General features: G+C 42.6%; 1 protein-coding gene across 2 annotated transcripts; it reads right to left on the bottom strand.

Annotated features, from left to right (window-relative positions):
* Positions 1–227: 227 nt before the first annotated feature.
* On the bottom strand, positions 228–14,681 carry SERTM1 (serine rich and transmembrane domain containing 1). 2 transcript variants are annotated; one of them, XM_071448403.1, is made up of 3 exons: positions 14,153–14,681; positions 7,546–7,647; positions 228–2,913 (listed from the first exon to the last, which is right to left on the bottom strand). In XM_071448403.1, exon 3 carries the CDS (start codon positions 2,727–2,729, stop codon positions 2,406–2,408), a length of 324 nt encoding a protein of 107 aa, XP_071304504.1. In that variant the 5' UTR covers positions 2,730–2,913; positions 7,546–7,647; positions 14,153–14,681; the 3' UTR covers positions 228–2,405. The 2 variants fall into 2 exon arrangements, with proteins under 2 accessions (XP_071304504.1, XP_071304505.1); XM_071448404.1 differs by lacking the exons at positions 7,546–7,647; positions 14,153–14,681 and adding an exon at positions 3,434–4,401.
* Between the last annotated feature and the right edge of the window lie 4,858 nt (positions 14,682–19,539).

The raw sequence follows: 19,539 nt of genomic DNA, 5'->3' as shown, positions 1-19,539 counted from the left end.
TGAAGTTTGACAACAGCTCTGAACACAGCCGATGGGGTTTCAACAGTTTCTATTTTAATATTAAATGTCTCTATATCTGCAAGTATAAACACACTGCTGGGAACAAACACCCATCTTGACCTGTGGTCTCATCTCTGGTTTTGATTAAATTTCTCCATTTGCAGCAAAGGAAGCAACAAATTTACAGCTTTGTCAGTAAGGGAAGATAGTCAAACAGTTGCTCTGTCTTGATTTACAGCTTGTTTATTTCTATCTGCCAGTGAACATACAAATACATTCTGTAACAGATTTGGGATTTCAAAGAGCTTTCAGAAGAGAAGTAATGTTTTCTGATCCCTTTTAAACAGCTACGTCTTTTTTCAAGGCCAGTTGTCAAATACAGTGAAAAGTGACATACAAGAAACTTTTGTCTAGATGAATAGAATATTCCAATCTGTAAATATATCCATCAAACCAGTTTGGCTCAGGGAATCTGCAGGTTTACATCCTTTATTAGTCAGCAAGTTCTTTGGCCTCTGTAAGGAACTAATCACCACCATAAGTCATTACCACTTACCATACTGCATGTCTACTTTTAAAATCTGAAATCACCAACTCCAGCGTCATCTGTATTGTTTGGCAACAACAGCTGCATTTCTAATGATTATATTTACACCAGACTTTCCAAATTTGTACTTTAAAGCCTGTGTAGTGAATGGCAGAGTCTGTCTTGTTTACAAATGCATGGACAGCTTGGCAAGAGGTATAAATGTGTTTGGGAAGTGTTCCCTAACCCCTCAGCCTGCTGGGCAGTGGTGCCATGTGAGGGGAGGGCAGCTGCTCCCACTGAGATTATCCCATCTTCCAGAGTTACACCTGTGTTATGTCAGTGACAATGCCATACCTTTCTTAGGTCTCTCCAGTGACTTGGATCCAGCCATGAGAACAAAATTTGCATGGGATTGGGTGGCAGGACAGAGCTGTGCTCACACAGTGCAGTAAGGACAACAAGGCATTGTACCAGTCTGGGGTTGCAGTTCTAGTCATACTTGGCACTTCAAATCATAAATATGAATGTTTGGCTTGATTTAAAGCCCAGCTGACCACAGGATCCAGTTCACAAAGCTGCTCATTATTTTACTGCAGAAATAGAGTGACAGGTTACACTTTGAGCAGGGGAAATGATAACCCAGAAAATGACATGACAAAGAGGAATGAGGTAGTGAATCCATTTCTCTTCCCCTCTCGCTGGCCTTCCCTTATTCTGATGGGGAAAAGTGGCAGAGCCACTGCCATTTATCCTGCCCATTCCTTCCTACCCTCTGCAGGTGCACCTTGCACTTCCTGCAGGTCAGAGCTCAGGTCTTCCTGGCCGTTGTGCAGAGCCATGTGTGCCCCCTTCCACCCACTGCACATTTCTGAAATCACAGGACAAAGGCTGGCCCAGAAAGCCCTCATCAGTACAAGCAATTTCTGTCCCTGCTGTCCCTGCTCACGTGAGTACAAACATCATATCCTTAAAGGACAGTTTAGGAGCTCCTCACTTGCTACTTGTATTTGTTAAATGCAGGTCTTTTACAAGAAACCCCTACTTTGTCCTGGTATCCGGTAAGAATAAGCTGCAGTATTGGTGAAGAATGAAAAGGAGTTGTGTGGTATTTATGATTCAGCAGCAAAAGCTGCCCCCTGGAGGAACATGTTATCAGGCAAATAAGATAATAAGATGCAATGGGGTCCAAAAATACCTCCACACATTCAACCGTGAGCATTGTTATTGTAGTTGCTTTACTAAGTTAACCAAAGAGACTCAAAAACTGAAATACAGACTTTATACAGAACGAGTTGGAAGTACAAATAAACAAAAGCAACATTCCTCAAGAATTAGTTGTGTTTTATAAACATCAATAAACACTGAAAAATATGTGAAAACTAAAAAGAAAAAAAGGAAACAATATCAACAACTTTAAATTGTCCCAGTATTAAGCAGGTTTTTTGTACTTTTGCAATAGGGATTTCATCCAGAAGTCCTTATATAATTAAAAAAGGAAAAGAAAAACAGTCAGCATATTGCTGACACAAGACCAGGGAAGGGGTCACAATTAAAGCAGAAAAATGACACATCCAGTTAGAAGTGTATTACTATTTGGCAGGAACACTCTTAATGAACACCGTCTATGCGTGAGAAAGAGACAGCATCACTATTACAGGCAAGAAGTGATTATCAGGTATCATTCATTATCCATTGTCCAAAATTAAAATTAGTTAAAGAGGAAATGAAAACTAGAAAAGGAGAGGGGAAAAAAAATAAGGAAACTTTTAAAAACACCTCTTGATAATAGTCTTCTAAGGCAAATGTTACATGCACTACCTCCCCAAGAGACCAGACAAAGCTCTTCCATTCCTCGTGTGTTTCCTTTCATTTGTTTTCATGAAGAAAGGTTTGAGAGAGCAGAGCGCTGGGAAGAAATACTGCAAACCTCTAAATTAGTGAACGAACTTCCAGCATCACTATTGTACTCAGGGTAGGAGGAACTGGAAGAAATGATGTTTTTCAGCCTCTGAAGTGCAATGATCAGTAGCAAAAGGAGAAAAGCTAAGAGACTAAGGAATATAGAAACATAGACATAGACGTTGGATAAACGGCCAGGCGATGAATCCACTGAAGTTGAAAGGGATGTGGGATACAGCTCCAGAAAAGTCCCATTCTCCATGTTTCCCACAAATCCAGATGAAGGGTCGGGTTCTGACATTATTGGGTTTGTGTTTTAAAAATCACAACAGATCTTGTATTTGAAGGCAGTTTTAGTGGCATAAAAAGGGTTTATTTTAAGCGAACATTTTTCCATCACAACGATGAGATGACAAGTCAGCCAGAGAATGAATTTATCCTTTACTGCTCAAGCCCAGGACAATTTAAGATTTTATCCTTCAGAACTGCAAGGGAAAAAAAAAAAAAAAAGCAAGGTTAATTTACTAGCAGATAATGTGCACCTGATATAATTTAGGTCTTAAGAGTTACATTTCTTAGCTCAAAGATGCACTTCTTAAAGAATTAATCAGCAATTATCTCTATATCTCAATTTTTCAAAATGCAGTGATTAGGAGAAATCCTACTGAATCCTAATGGATTGACTCTTTCCAACCACGAGTTGTTTAATTGCAGAAGAGCACAATCAAAAATGTACTGTATATGGGACACAGGTACTGGAATCCAATTTATCTTGTGATAAAAAATCTAGTCAAGTAATGAAACTCCCTCTCAAGACTTCAGCTCCTCAACCTAGATGAGCAAAGCCACTCAACATCACAATGTGATTCATGACAATGAATCCATTTTACCTACTTACTCCACAGTGTCTTGCCAAAGGCACCCAGAACCAGAAAATCTGCCAGACTTGCTCTCTTGTTGTGTATTTATTAAATGTTTTGAATGGCTTCAAACATGAAAATGTACCTTGCTGTAATTCTGCCATTAAGATACCAATGGCAGGCATGTTTCAGTAGAGTGATACAGCTTCTGACTCCTCCAAGCAAAATCCCAAGGAATGGGCAGCCCTGCCAGCCCAGCAAGCATGACACGACTATCTAAGGGCTATGGAAAAAAGGTTACATTCCAGATGTTGTTTTATTGTTTATTTATTGTGTTTGCTGTTTTATAGTGGAGCTTTTGGTGGTCTCAATCAAGCATCCCAACAGCTTGCAAGATACACAGGAGTGCAAAACTGCATCTGCAAATATCAGATAAAAAAATTCTTACCATTATGGTCTACAACTCATAGTGATGCATAAAATATACTAAACTAAAACCATTTTATCACCCTAATAGTATTTAACCCCATAGGAAACTGTATTTGTTGTATCTCCTGAAATAAGTCACAACAGACTGAACAAAGAGAGATCTTTATGAGATTATATTCCTTTTGAACTGTCTTTAATTTGGTGATATAAAATTAACTAATGGAACAATATGTGTTCATTTCATGTTCTGGAAATAGTTAAGTGTGTTATAGCTAATTTATCCTTTTTAAAAGATAGGCTTTGATGTAGAAGATGTTTATTCTTAATTACGTGTCATAACGAAAATTAGATCCGTTATCAATTGAATTGCTCTATAATAATTTAAGGAATTACTTCACATGAATTCTTTAACATGGCAGAAGTTGAAAGCCTTTAAATTTCTCAAAAATTTAAAATCTACTACATTCTGCTTTTACTACTAACAGTTGACCCCGGTACAAGGAATAACTTTGGCATTTTTAAGGACTTTTTTTGAAGTCAGTGGAAAATTTATAGTATTAAATAGGACTAATCAGAAACTCAGTTAAGCAGAGATGTGTTTTGCTAAATCAGAGCTTTTATAGATCTTACAACATCACCCAGGCTATTTTTAAATTAGTATTTTGTAGTGATGTAAACTCTGATTCCAAATGAAGCCATGAGTAGTTTTATTCAGTGCACCACAGCCACCACTTCAGCTCAGGTTCCTGCTTCTGCTGGGAGAAGAAGGTAAGTGCCATGAAGTGTCTGTCTCTCTTACCCTGATCCTCCTGAAGAAATAACCCCTAGAGAGTCAGATGGCAAATTTACTTTCTTGTTAATTAGGGGTTTTTTTGCATTTCTGAAAACTAAATACAACAACATCATAAGATTTAGCCCATACCTAGTCCTCAAAAATGATTGGGAATTTTGTCACTGACATCAAAGTATAATGGCAAAGCTGGTAAACTGCAATAAACCTGTTGTCTTTCTGAGAGCTGTAAACTGACCCAGGAAACGAACAATGCAGGGAAATTTTTCAATTCTCTAGTGGTCCCTGCCTTTCCCTCATCTGTTTTTGGAAAGTTGAGTTGGTTTAAAGCAAAGAATGAATTGCAAGTATTGCTCCTGAATGACTGCAGATGGAGAACTCTGTCTGACAGGAGGCGTCTTTCCAATTAACCACTCTTGAAAACTGCTGGGACAGCAGAACTGGCACCTGTCTGCTGGGGCACTCAGGTTTTGTGGTGTAGCTGGATCTGGATTACTTTGTCAGAGGCACCTCTGCAATGCCAGGACAGGGCTGTGTGACTTGAGGAGGCTCCCTGAGTCCTCCAGTGCAGCCTCACTGCTGAAAGCCCCAGATCATACTCTGCCTTTCTGACTATGGCTGAGTTTTCCTGCTATTGCTCCTTTGTTACACAGCCTTGCTGCTGTGATGGACAATCTGCCAAGAAGATTCACACATTTCAGTAAGGTCCAAGAAGGCACAGACTCTACCTCCACTGTCTGCTGGTTTTAGATGCACAAGAGAGCAAAACCTTGTTCTGCCACTCTGGTCCTAAAATATGAGCATTGGCACAAAAGGAAAGGCTCTCCTAGATACATGGTGTCATTTGTACATCCTGACTTTTCAACCAGAGCCACTATTTAGCTATATTCTCCCAGCTGTGCATTGTTTCTTCATTCATGTCCTTGGTATAAATACCTCTCACAGGTGAGGACAACCACTCTTACTCCAGGGGTAAGCCAACTTGGCAGATGCTGTAGGCAGGCTCAGTTGGAGTTTTTCACATTTCCTTTTATCCTGTGGTAAGTAGGAGATGGACAAGGTGGCATTCACCAGAAGAAGGGCAAACTGAGCAGGTGAGGGATCAGGCAAGGCATCACTGTGTGTCACTGTGCAGGTACTAGCAGTTCCACGCCTAAGCAGCCACGCCAAAGCTAGCCACTACTGCATATTTGATGGGATCTGCTGGAAAATTCATTTTGTAAGGAAATGTAAGTGTAATCAGGAGCAGAGGCCTCACAATTAGCATATGCCCTGAGTGCCACATTATATGTAACATATGTAATTTAATCCTTAGCATTGCTAAGACAGTAGCCATCTCCCAGTTCAGACTAAAGTGAATATTAAATGAGACTGCAACACTCTGCAGGATGGCATGAACAGAGGTTTTTCATCATCCCAATGTTGTAAAAGCTTTACTGTCTGTATTGTATTTCTTCATATATCTTGATGCAACAACTCTACTTCTCCAGGCTTAGTCAGATATAATTTAATGGCCTGCACTCACACCACTGAAACTCTAAAAACTGAGGAACAGGCAGCAAAGATAGGTCTGGTAGACTCAATTTCTTGTGAGTTTATCAGCCACAGAAAAGCACTTCATTTTCTTGGCTCTTCCTATATTTTCAGGACTACAAGCTAAGAAATATCTTGGTTGTTTCAGTGTCTTCAAAACATTTCAGTGTCCTCAAAAGCAGAGAGACAAACTGACATCAAAGAAAATCAACGTTTGTGTATTACATAAGCTAACACTTTTGTCACAATCTCCTATGAACTGTTTCTTTACAGGTAGAAGGTATCCTAGAAAGCCTTTATTGTAAACATCTCCTAACAAATGAGATCTTAATTTGTCTTTAGCACAGTTACAACAGAGAGGTCCTCATCTGGCCAAACTTCAACATGCTGCAGCAGGGCAGGAAGAGCAGGAGGAAGATTGTGCAGGTTCCCAGGTGACATGGTGATGCCAGTTCTAAGACTTACTCATCCCTAAAGATGTGTTGCTCCTCCCCAAGTTCTGCTATCACAGTGATTGGTCCCAAAAGCTGGCAGCAAGTCTTCACTAGATTGATATATGTATGAAGGCCAGGGAGCTCCTGGTTTAATTCTTTCATCTTCCCACTCTTGTTTTCTACACTTATTTCCTTCCTAGGTTGCCAATATTTCCCTTCCAGCAAACATGTAACACAAAATATTTAATGCCAATAAAAATATGTTTGCATGCTCATACTAAAGGGCTGAATGAATTTTACGTACCAGGAGCACTACAGCCTTGAAAGGCAATATGCTCTAGACTGGAAAAGTGTAGCAGTTTAACATCATGCAACTAAATAGGACAGTAGCTCTAGACAGGAAAAAAGATGTGAGCAACATTTTATTCCATTGAAAATGTAGGTAGGAAAGGCAAAGAATGACTTCTAGCTCGCAGTTTAACAAGAATATGATCCTTAATACTTCTTCTCAGATGCATGCCTTTGGCAATTAAAGACCACAAGTCAGTAGGATGCTTCCTTTTTCCATTACAGATGGACCGTCCAGGAGCAGAGAATCCCTTTTCCACTCTGCCTGGGAAACAGGATCAATTGCCAACTGACTCAATAAAATAGAGCACAGAAGGAAAAGAAAAACTATTTCCTGCCACAAGGAAAGTTTTCCTTTTAATTTATTATCTAATTTCATTTTTTATTATGATTTAATATGATTTAAATTTATGTCTTTGAAAATCTAAGAAGACAAGTGCCCAGATGGCTTGGTTGCAGGTTAAAATCAAGTTATATTTTGTTTGGGGGTTTGTGTGGGGCTGTAAAAAGGAAACCCTCTGAACCATAAGGATACTTAGATTAATTCAGATAGGCTCCAACGATTCTCTAATTTACATTTCCCATGGATCTGCGGATTAGAGTCATTTGTATCAATGTAAATCAAAAACATTGTGACCTGGGATCAGACCCAGAACCCATGGGTTAAATCTGATCTTTGAAAGTAAAAGAAAAATAAGCAAGGAGAAAGAATAAAATACTTACAAGCAGGAAGAAGATATGGAAATAGAAGCTAAATGTCCAATGCAGAGGATGTGGTTGGTGTTCACGCCCAAATCTAAAGGGACTGCATGCTGAGAAAAGCCCCTATAAAAAAGCAAATAAAAGTGGAATAGTTTAATAATAACTCCAACAATAATAATACAATAAAGGAAGGACAAGTGCTGAATTTTGACTGCTCTTACTGGCAGAAATTTCAAGGGAAAAAAGCCCAATCAACTGGAACCCTGGCTTGTGTTTTATTCCTGCTAACAACATCCTTCTGTGGCCCTGTTACAGCATGGCATGTACAGCATCAAAACCATGATCCAGAACTCTGTTTTTACAGACAGGCTTTGATAACACCTTACCTTTGTTCTGCTGTGTGCTCAAGGACCAAGACAGACATTTGTCCTCTGGCACATTTTTAAGTACTAGAGCACTGTATCTGCTCTCCAATTCATTTCACATTATACCCTGAAGACTCCTGCCAGGAATCCGGTCTTTTGGATTACACACTATTATTTATTCATCCTCTTTATTTCTGACTATCTGCAGTTTAAATTTTGACATACTTGAAATATCCAAACTGAATATGTTATGTGCACATGAATAGCTAGAAGAATTTTGTGTGCTACATGCATTCAATACCTAAAATTAAAACATAGCCCCTGAATTGTTTTTAATAAAGTAAATTAGATTTCTTGTGTATGAAGAAATTATACAGATTAAAGCAAAAGAGGGCCAATCTCAAACAGATTTTCCCCTCTGGGAGACAAAAGACACTTTCACAATCACTGTACATCTTAGAGCTCTGCCCCTTCAGCACATTTGGTTTGACTGTGTTAGAGAAGCAGATCTCTGGGGATGGATGTTGATGCATTGTTGTGCTGCTTTCATCCCTTCAGTCACTGAATCACTTCTGGTTTAAGCCTCTCCAAGTTCAATACAGAAAATTGTCTAGTGCAGCTGTTAAAAGACAGTATTGTTGAAATCCAAATGTTTTGATAACACTGACTATACTAATGTTCCACCAAAGGGAGTCAGACAGCTTCCTGACCATCTCTTTGTGAAGGAGAAGTAGGAGACTGTGGGTGAACCCCAAAGTCAGCTGCCCCAGAGATGGACCCAGGATATGCACTGGATGTGAGGGTATGCACCCTTGTCACCTCACCCAGAACTGCTTCTGAGGCTGAGGCAGGTGTGGTACAGGATGGAGAGGAGGTACAGCAGCCCCTGTAAGCATTTTCTCTGGCAAATACGCCTCACGTGGCCAAGAGCTCTACCCTATGTCCCTCAGTTTTGTCTGCTTGTAGCAGAGATCCTTTTCCTCCCCTTTCTTTCTTTCCTGGGGGAAAGAGGCATAGATCTCTGCAACAGGGCTGTATCTTCAATCAAAGCAAATACAAAGTATTTTGCTCTTTTTTCTTGGGCCAATCTTTGTTAGTCCATCTCCTCCCAGATACACAGAGCACTGCTTTAGCCCACTTAGCCCCTCATTCAATACAACAGCGCCACAATCTCCAGCAAGGCAAGACCCCCAGAGCCTACCAAATTTTGGGCTGATTAAACATGAAGTGAAAAACACAAGGCTTCCTCAAGGCTTCCTAAGTGCAGGCATTCATATTCAAATGGCAACTGTACACAGTGAGGCAGGGAGGGCAGAACTTTTAATTATCTTTGAAGAACAGAGAAATACTTGGACCAGAACATCAATAAGCTTATCTTCAGAAGACCTCTTGCCATACACAGTTGTATCCCACAGTCCTTCATCCTCTTGCACCACTCTAATGCACCTCACACATATTTTTACTGTTTCAGGTGTAGTAGTAGCCTATAAAAGGAATTGGCCCAAACAGTGTATTCATTCACTGTGCCAGTAAGATATGCAAGGAGTAGGGATCTATCTGTTCCCTGTATCTCTCAGGACGTGGAGAGGGGTAAGGAGTCTCACTGCTGTGCCTCTGAGAACTTAGATAGAGAAATGGGGCCCTCCTGGTCTAGCATCCTATGAGACCATCAGTCTGAATCTCACCCAAAGGATACAGTCACCAAGGAAATCAATCTCCTTCCTGTGCTGGTCTGTTAAAAATATTTATTTGTCTTTTGAAAATTTCCCATGGAAAAATACAGGTTGCTAAAAAAAACCCACCCAAAACTCAACAGCCTACTTTTTGCTGACCCTGGGGATGGGTCATATTTGATTTCTTGGTGTCCAGTCCCAAATCTATTCCCCTTATTGCCACTCGGAATAACTTTTGTTGCCACTCTCAGCCAAATTCAACCCAGGCAGAAACCTCAAAAAGATTTGAGCTCCTAAGTTTAATGACAGTGGGTGATCAGGCAGAGAAGACATGAAGGTTCACACAGCCGTTTGGTTGCTCATAACAGCTTTAAATCTTGGTAATTGACCTCTACAGTCAAAAACAGCCACTAAGGTGTCACTGTCAAAGTGATCCCAGGTGCCAGGCTGGAAAGGAGGTCCAGGGCAAAGTTAGCCAGGGAAGAGGAGAAACCAGCAGGTGTCAGGAATCCTTAACTTCTGCATTTTGTGTAATGACTTCTTGTTTGATTTCTTGCAACATCTGATTTGGAAGTTTTGTTTGAACAGAAAATTTAGTGTAGTGTGGAATGGCTGCTTAATGAGAAATGAAAATTCCATTAAAACCCATTTTCCTCAGTGGAACAAGTATATGAAAGTATTTCAACTGCCTCTGCTTTGTTGCCTTCTTTAGTGGTTGAGCCTCCCATTCCTGCTACCCCTTCTTTCTGAAGGCTGTGTGGAGCATCCGACCAACTGAGAAGCCTCTCAGGAGATTAATCCAGCATACATCTGTGTGGCATAGCGGTGATGTAATTAATCTCAGAACAAACAAAAGTTAATTAAGCTTCACCACTTCATGCCTGACTCTTCACATGGGCTCCCAATAACCACCTCTTTTATTTGACACAGGCAGAGCAGCACTGGACTCCACAACTGAGGCCAAGTGGCCATGCAGTGGAGGGCTGGGCACTGTCTTCGCTCTTCCTGAAGCCACCACACTTCTCATGGGGCAGTGCTTCAGCTCCTGCATATGGTTTATTCAGAACAAAACCAGATATATCATACCAAATATATCATACCAGATAAAATACCAAGCTCCAGGGCAAGCAGTCCTTGTTATCTGAGCTTGCTTTCATTTTTCATCACACTCATGTGTGGAACTAAAAACTTGCAGGGCTTAGACCCTCAGGTTCACCTCCAGGTAGAAGGGAAAAACCCCTCGAAAGTATCATACCCGTCCCCTTAATCTACAAGGAATGCAGTTTTAGGACAAAGTGTGGCTAGATCTGGAACTGAATGGACTTAAGCTCTCTATTGTCTCTGCCAGTGCTGCAGCACATCCTCCGGCCCGATGCCGATGACACGGCTGCACGCACGAGCGTACCTGAGAGCCCTCATCTCCCACTCTCCACATGGGAACATCCACTCCCGTCTCGGGAGAATTCTGGGCAGACTACAGCAAGGAGCTTTGCTGAACAGTAAAAGCAAAGTGAACTTTGCTGGTCAAGGGGGTTATTGGTCCTTACCTAGCGAAGATGTGACCCAGGAAGTAGAGTCCGGAACAATAGGAAAACACCTTTCTATTGCAAAATTCAGCTGATATGCTGATTTCAATATATTTTATAAAAAAAAGCAGGTATAAATCACACATTTTATAAATCACAAATAAATCCATATCACACCCAAAAATGTCAAGCAGATTTCATTTCAACCTTCTTAGGAACTTTGTCACAATATAAAGCTAGGACACAATTTTTTACACTTGGTTCAACAGAAATTTCTGTTAATGCATCATTTTCAGGGTTTTTTTTTCTCTCAAAAAAAGTGCAGATTCAGTATCAACTACACTTAAATGTCTGTACATTTAAATGTCAAGGGAATTTTAGGCACAGATGTGCTATCACAGTAACTCCATTCACTGTAACTCTGCTTCCTGACTTGGGTACCTTGTGCTTTACGAAGAAAAGTAAGAAACCACGCTTCTCCTTTGATTCTCTGTTTCCCCTCACTGCTGTAACAGAAGATCCCTATCCCCACCATTCCTTATTTTACCAACACAGGCTGCATGCATGCCCTCCCCTGATGAAGAAACCATGGCATATTTGTGTGCCTAATATTCACATATAGTCCCTGTTTGCAAAACAGCCTGCAACGACTCGGGCAAAGAGTCAACACGATTGCAAAGGGAGCTGCAGCGAGCCATGCTGTGCTGTGCAAGCATAAGGGGGCAGGGTTGCGCCTGAAATGCCAAAAAAGAACAAGTCAGGATAATGTAGGCTATGGAAGGAGAGTTTCTGCTGGTGCTAGATAGAGTGATCTGTTCAACAACTGCCTCTCAGATGTCCTAGCTCTAGAGGACACTGTCGTGCTCCAGTCCAGAGCAAGTGTAATTCCAGTGGCAGGGATGATGACAGACCGGATGAGGGCTTGTCTTAGCATCTCACCAGACGGCTGCTGAAGGCATCAAACCAAAGCAAATGTGCTGGGACATTTCAAGGAAATTAAAGGAATGATGGACAAAGTGCCTATATGAAGTTACAAGTAAGCACAAGGTGGAGCTGGGAGAAATGCAGAGATGATGACTTGAAGGAGAAAGATGCTGAGGGCACAGGCTGATCAAAGCCCAGGGGTACATCCTGGGGAAACAGGAGACTTGGTACCTCATGTACAGGGCGACTGTCAAGGACACTTGAAGCCTCAGACTTTCATGTCAGATGCAGGGAGAAAGAGGGAGCAGCAGAAGGGCTGACAAAGAGGGGAGATGCAGGCTAAGAGGTGAGTTTTGCAGCAGCGCCATGGATCGGCTCTGTCGTAACAGGATTTCCTCTGCGCAAGCCAGGAAAAGGAGGCAACCGCAGTCATGAAGACACAGAGGGAGGACTGCTTGCAAAAGAGTGCAGGAGGTAGAGGTGAAAATATACTGACTTTTTAGTATTTAGATTCCAAGTCTCAGACCTATAAGGAACACCAGATTTTTCAGCAACTTCTGAATGTACTCTTGTTGAGATAATTCCTCTTCTGCTTCTGTGTAGATGGGGTGCAAGAAGGAAAGGCTCTGTTGCTTCCTGCCTCTGATAGAGAATTTACAGAAGACAATTTACAATTTGCACTGCACCAGTAAGACCCAATTATGAACAAAGACACTTGGCAGAGATGAGTTATCCTAGTTCAGCCTTTTACATCTGAAAAGGTTAGCAAAATGTCCACGACAACAGCTTCCTATGCCAAATAAATTCACATACATACATTCATGGTGATAGTATTAGATTAGACCTGGATGCTGAAATAGCCTAAGACCCCTTCCCCAACAGTTCCAGGTCCTGCAGCATATATCCTGTTGACAGCAAAGCATACTTACTGGATGTAGCAAGTAGCAGCCTGCAGGCAGGCCAGCCTGTGTAGCAGAGCACAGGAAAGCTGGGGAAACATGAGGGAGGCAGGGGGGGGACATGCCTGCCTTTTCTTTCCCCACCTGGGGTGATAGGGGTGGCCCAGTCTGAGGAAGAGGTGGGAAAGGAAGGCAGCCAGTACACAGCTACAGCCAGCAACCATCCCTAAGGAGAACAAGCCCTTCTAGGGATAATAGCAGAGAGAAGGCAGCTGGTGGTTTCAGGTTGCCTTTTGTTTCAGTCTGCTCAGGCACAGGAAAGTTAGAGTAGGTTCAAAATGACTGTAAAAAGCAAAAGCACAAGGAAACAGACATGGCATTCCAGCTGGATCCCTTATCACAATAAAACTGCCAGCACTATATGCATCTTATATGGTCCAGATTTTATACATTTCTCCTATTCATCTTTCTCCCATTCTGCTATAATTAGCTGAGAATTAATTAAATAATAGCTAGTATGCATTCCTAATTGTCTTTGCTTATATAAATGTTAATCAGCATGGCAAATTCTCGGCCCTTTAGCACTATTTTCACAATTTGCCTGTAACTGTTTAGTATTTGCAAGGCTAGGAAGAGTTTGCATTACTTGATTTCTGTTCCAAACTTTATTGCATCTAGCAAGATGATGTTGAAACAGCCTGCAGCTTTCAGGCAGACATAAAATGCTTGCAAAGGGCATATTTTTGTGCATCCATCCTGTGTTTTTTTCCATGCTGTGCTGAATAAGCTCAGTTCTTCTCCCACTACATTGGATAAGCGTGTTACAATTTATTTGCAGAGGGAGCAATGCTTTCCCCGTCATCTTTCTGCAAGCATTGTGAAAGAGCACACGGGTGGCAGCCTGTTCTTATGCCCGCTGAGCCAAGAATTTGCTTGCACAGTGATGACCCAATGGTCTGCGCTATCACACCCCTGGGCTGCAGCATCTTTCAGCAAAAGAAACCAGCCCGTGCCTCCCTTCTCTCCGCATCCCTCCTTCCAGAAGCTGTGCAGCCCCGTGCTGTCACCACGCTCTCCCAGAGCGTTCCCCTTTTTTGCCTCCGCCGAAAGCAATTTCTCCAAACCCAAGAAGCGTTCGTTCAATTCAAGCACTCGCCAACCCGCGAAGTGAGTTAGGCTAAATACAGGTTCTTTCCAAAAGACGTTTGTGAACGATCAAGCGCAGGCCACAAAACACATACCTCGGTTAAACGCTTGTGAAAACCAACTGCCCTTGGTTACAGCACAGGACAGGCAAACCGCTAAAGATGCTCCCTCGGAGCAGCAGCACGGGCGAGGCGCGGCGGGAGCTGTTCCAGGGCGCACAGCAGCCTCCCAAACCCGCCGGGGACCCGCCGGGACCCGCCTCAGCCGGCGCGGCACCGCTCGGCGCCGGACAGCGGGAGCGAGCGGCCCCGGGAACGTGCGAGCAGCAGCGCCGGGCAGCCGGGCAGCCGTGCTCGCCGAGGCTCCGCTGGCACCGAGAGCACGAACAACGCGCACGGGTGAGGGCAGGGGCAGGAAAAAACGCCCCGCACACGGAGTGTCGACCTCCCTCGAAAAGCAGACGGCTGACGCCACCGGGATGCTCCGGCTCGGGATGCTCCGGCTCAGGCACAAGCGGCAGCGCGGCCCCTTCCCACCCGCAGCCGCCCCGCTGGGGCAGCTCCGCTCCCCGTTCCTCGCTCCCCGCTCCCCGGCGCGGCTCCAGCCCCGGCTCCGGCTCCCGCTGCCGTCCCGCGCGGCCGCGGAGGCGGCGCCGCTCCCGGCCCGCCCCTCGCCCGTCCCCGCCGTCTCCCGCCCGCTGCCGGGCGGGGCGGCCGCTGCTCCAGCGCCCGGACGGGGCGGGCTGCGCTGGGAGAGGGGCTGGGGCTGTGCGGGAGCCCGGGCGAGGCGCTGTGCTCAGCTGGAAGTGGGGCGAGCCCCCCCACCTCACCGGCCTTGCGGGATGGAAGGCACCGGCATCGTACAAACCCGCATCAACACCTGGCTCTTACCGTCCCGCGGCTGTCGCACAGCGTACATCTCTGAAACGAGATGTACTTTCTGGTACAAGCCCTGTGTCCGGGCTGGTCCCTCGAAAAAACAACAAAACCCCCCCCCCATATTGAGTCCGTATTCCACTGGGCAGAGTGGGAAATGCGAGATCCTTCGGAGCAGAGCGTCTGCAGAGGGGGTCAGATCGTGGCACCATAAAGGAGCTGGACCTAGCAAAGCAATGGGGTAGAAAAGAGGTTTCCTGGAAAGTGAAAACTTGCAGATGGCTTTTGAAAATTCTGCCAGATTCTCGGCTGGCTGAGACCTTTAGGGATACTTTGACATCATGTACTCTGGAGTGAATGAATAGTTGTGCTAAGATCAACTGAGATAATAAGGTAGTGTAAATGAGAACAAAACCTGGCTTCCCTAGTTCATTTGGAGAATGACTTACCTGCAGATATCACATGCTCTGGAATGAAATATCGAGAAAGTGTTGGCTGGATCAGACACATTTCCTTCCATGGACACTGAGGAAGGAAAGGTTCATCTGGCTTCTAGTACACTTGTCTCATCCACGCTTTTTTTGGCCAAATGACTTTACTGTGGGTTAGATATCAGTGATGATGAGCACTGTGAAGAGCAGATGCACACTGTGCAGCTCAGTCTTGTGTCTGGCTAATGTCCACGTGCAGTTCTGAAAGGATGTTGGAAAAGGTTGTTCTTCATTTTAAATTGCTCTTAGGGAGATGTGCAGTCCATAATGTGCTGCAGAGGCACTTCTGTGAGATGTGCTCTCTTTGATACAGTCTACACAGTTTCATTAGAAGAGTAACTTGGAATGTCATGAAACAGTCAGTCTTGGAGGAACAAGACATATGAATAGATAGGAAAAAGACAAAACTTAAAGGAAAAATAATTCCCAAGAATGAGCCTTATTTCTCCTTGGTAATAACCAGTGAATGCAGTGGCATATAAGAGACAGGTTTGACTTTCAAGTGGCAAAAATGCTCCATATTTCACCTATGAGAAAGGAAATCAATGTTTTTGTGGGTTTTTGTGGGGTGGATTTTGTTTAGTTTTGGCTTTTCAGAGTGGAAAGTCATATGCATGGCATATGAACAAAAAAAGAATACCGTATCAGTTAGTGCCATGATATTCCAAACCTGGAAGCAGACCTCTGGCTCACTTCAACTTGCAGCCACTGCAGAAAAGGGCACATTTGACAGTGAACTTGATGATTGCATAAACTTCTGTGGGAATAGCAAGCAAAGCGTGTTGAAACTGTAGGGAAAGAAATGTTGTAGACACCTACTACAGTACTGGTTAGATTAGAGGTGGATAATCCTGCTGGAATAATTTAAAACAATGCAGAGAATTTGCTATATCCTTTTTTATTTGTATACTCAGGCTAGAGGTAGAGACTTTCTGGTACAAGCCCTGTGTCTGGGATGTCACTGGGTATAAACAGAGACAGATGGTGCATTGGAGCTCTCAACATTGATTTTGCATATAGATAAGTTCCCAGGTACAAAATTCTAAGGAGATAAGAGAACCAAAAGCAGTAAAGCAAAATGTTTGAATCTTGAAAATAAGAAAGCAGTGAATGGAAGGGTTTCTGTTATATCTCAATTTTTCCAGCACTGGAATTGCAACCTGGGACAGGCAGAAAGAATTTTCCCAAGGTCAAGCAGCGAGATGAATAGAAGGAAAGGCAAATGCAGCAGAGCTGAAGTGGCTGCTGAGACAGACATGCTGTTGCTAGGACTGGCCAGAATAAAAACCCGGTGCTTTCTAAAGGAAACAAACTATGATTGCTTGGGCTTGTATTACTTTTGTTGATTTTTGCTCAAAGCTGAATCCACTGAAGAATGAGAAAATTCTCAAGTTCTTCCTGCTGATGAATGTGCTTACCCCAGAGCATCAGGCACAGTCACTAGTAATCCTTGGCTTTGGAAGAAACTGAGAAGTCAGATCCAGATCTATCCACTGTGTCTCACAATCTCAACATACGCAATGTAGGCTAGGTCATATCATCCTAGCATGTTCAGGTACAAAAAATACGAGTACTTAGGCCACAAGTGAGAATTACTTTTTGCAGCTGTGCTCTGATTTTTCATTCTTTTCCTAGATAAAGCACCTCTCAAAGGGAGGTGAACAGCACTGCTAGCAGAGGTTATGATTTGTTCAGCAGAGCAGAGAGAACAGGGCAAAAAGAGGAACAGAGCAGAAAGGCTTTTGTGCTTTTTGGAGGTCACTGCTGTTTCTGTAAGTTTTTTAGCCTGGGCTACGTCACTGATGTCCTGCCACTTTTTGTGGCCTGTTCATTAGCTGTGAGCTGCTCAGTGACTTTGGGTAGAGCTGCACCAGAGGAGTTGTCAACAAGATCAGGCCTCTCTCACCAAGGCTGGTGGCTGCGTCAGGACCTCATGCAGGGGCTGTGGCAGCAGGAAGCACCACGGCTCCAAAGTAATTAAGTTGCTCTTTTATTGCTCTTCCTCCTTCATGCTCTCTATGCAAACAACACAGTGTGAGTTGGCCCTTCCTCAGGGCAGTGTCTTTCATGCAAAATGTGTTTCAAAATGTTTTGCAATTATAAAATATACCAAGAGTATTAAACAGAGAAATGGGAAGACATATATTTTCAGAGAAGGTTTGAAAGAAAGATGACAGTAAAGAAGAAAAAAATGCATGGATTCTTGAGATGGTGAGAATAAAAAAAAAGTAACAAATAGAGACTTTTTTTGTTTGTTTGTTTGGTTTGTTTTTTGTTTTTTTTTTTTTTAATGCAGTTGCGGTCAGATAAGTACTGATTTTTCCTTTGAGTCAGAGCAACAGGTTGAGGGTCTGGAAGGGTCTGGTTGCCTCCGAGGTTCTGGCAAGAGCACATCAAGGAGATGTAGCTTGACTGATGCTCAGTGTGATTGGGCCTCCAGAGCTCAGTGTCATTCCTGCTGCTATTAGGCTGTCTATGAGGCAGCATGGCTGTAGTGGATAGCTTTTAATAGCTTTTCTTAGAATACAGAAAAATATGGAAAATTAAATGTTATTATTGTTATTATGACTGATTTGATGGTTCTTGATATGATTTCCTGTACCTTCTCAGAGTCATTAGGTGGTGGAATAAGCAAACAGTGACTGTAAAAACTTCCAGAGGGAGTTCTTACTCATCCAAGTTTGAGTACAGGAATTAGGTATACATGATCTTCTCTAGTGGACTTAAAGACATTTCTCTTCCTCGTTTTGACTATCTAAGGAACTTAGGAACTTCCTCAGAAAGGTCTGCTTCATTGCACTCCCAAGATACAGGAACATAGCAGTTAAATGAACTAAATCCCACCCAAGAAAATCAGATCCTCATCTGTTCAGCTAAACTCTCCACTTTAAACATTTACATATAGAGAATGCAGTTCTACTGAGACCCAGGTTAAAAATAAAACCTGCTATTTGGACAACCAGTGAATACTGTCTCTTCCCTCATTCTTTACCAAGATCTCAGGAGAAGGCAGTGAATAGTAATGCCTTCCTGAACCTGACTATGTCCTCTTAGTGCCTGGATTTGTACTCAGCTTGTAGCACTGCCTTGAGCACCCATTTTGTCTTGTACTTCTTTGTGAACATGGTGGCTGAAAGTTAATGAGTTTTGAGGGTAACCTTTTCCGATACTGAAAAGGCTTTGGCACTATAATTTGCATAAACATTACTATTTAATAATGGCCAACACAGAAAATAGGAAACATCTTTGAAGACTGATTGAGACAATATTTAACTTCTAATTCCTCCATCACATAAAAGCTACTTGTTAATGCAAGGACCAGCTAAATGAATTCTAAAGCTCAATTAACTCCATCATTAGATGTTTTTAAAATACTGTTAGACCACTATTAGACTTAGAATTCTCCAGATACCTCTGGTCTTTTTAATTACCTGGAGTCATTATAAGGAGCAGTCACTGAAGTTCATTCATTCTCTCCATGCTTCCTACTAATCCACTTACAAACTTTGCCACTGAGCAATCTCAGGAGAGGCTATCTTTAATGAGACCCCCTATGGAATAATGGGCTATTCATTTCCCTAAATGTCACTTGGATCATATTAATACATTCATATTCTAATAAGAGGACAAGTGCCTCATACACTGCTTATGTGTGATATAAAATCTTGGCATGGATCAACTCTCTCTGTTAGTAGTCAGCATTTTTCACTGAATCTTTTTCATTTTTATAAGCTGGCTCTTTGTTTAGGACATATCTGCAGTGAGGTACATTAAGTACATGGATAATGTCCAAGGTCAAATGGTGGTGGCTTCTCATGTCCAGGGACTGCTGCTTCTTCTGGGAATCAGGATTCATTAACAGCCAACAGCAAATCCTGTACAGAGACAGATGAGAAAGTTGCACTTAATTTTTAAAGGCAATGAAATTCATACATAACTTATGATGAATAAATAGTTCTGCAAGTATTGCAACTGCAGAAGTTTGTTTTCTTGGAGATTTGTGTCTTGTGGCTAATTACTTCTTGTCTGCTCAAAGACACAAACTCCACTTGAAGTTTTGCTAGGCAGAGCAGTTATAAGGTGGTATGTATGTATATGTAGTTTTTCTGATGGTCT

The sequence above is a fragment of the Agelaius tricolor genome, unplaced genomic scaffold (genome assembly GCF_023055355.1).
Source record: "Agelaius tricolor isolate 1412-34295 unplaced genomic scaffold, bAgeTri1.0.p SCAF_26, whole genome shotgun sequence".
Taxonomy (NCBI): Eukaryota; Metazoa; Chordata; class Aves; order Passeriformes; family Icteridae; genus Agelaius; species Agelaius tricolor.
Note: the sequence above shows the minus strand (reverse complement) of the source record. Positions and strands in the feature narration are given on the sequence as shown.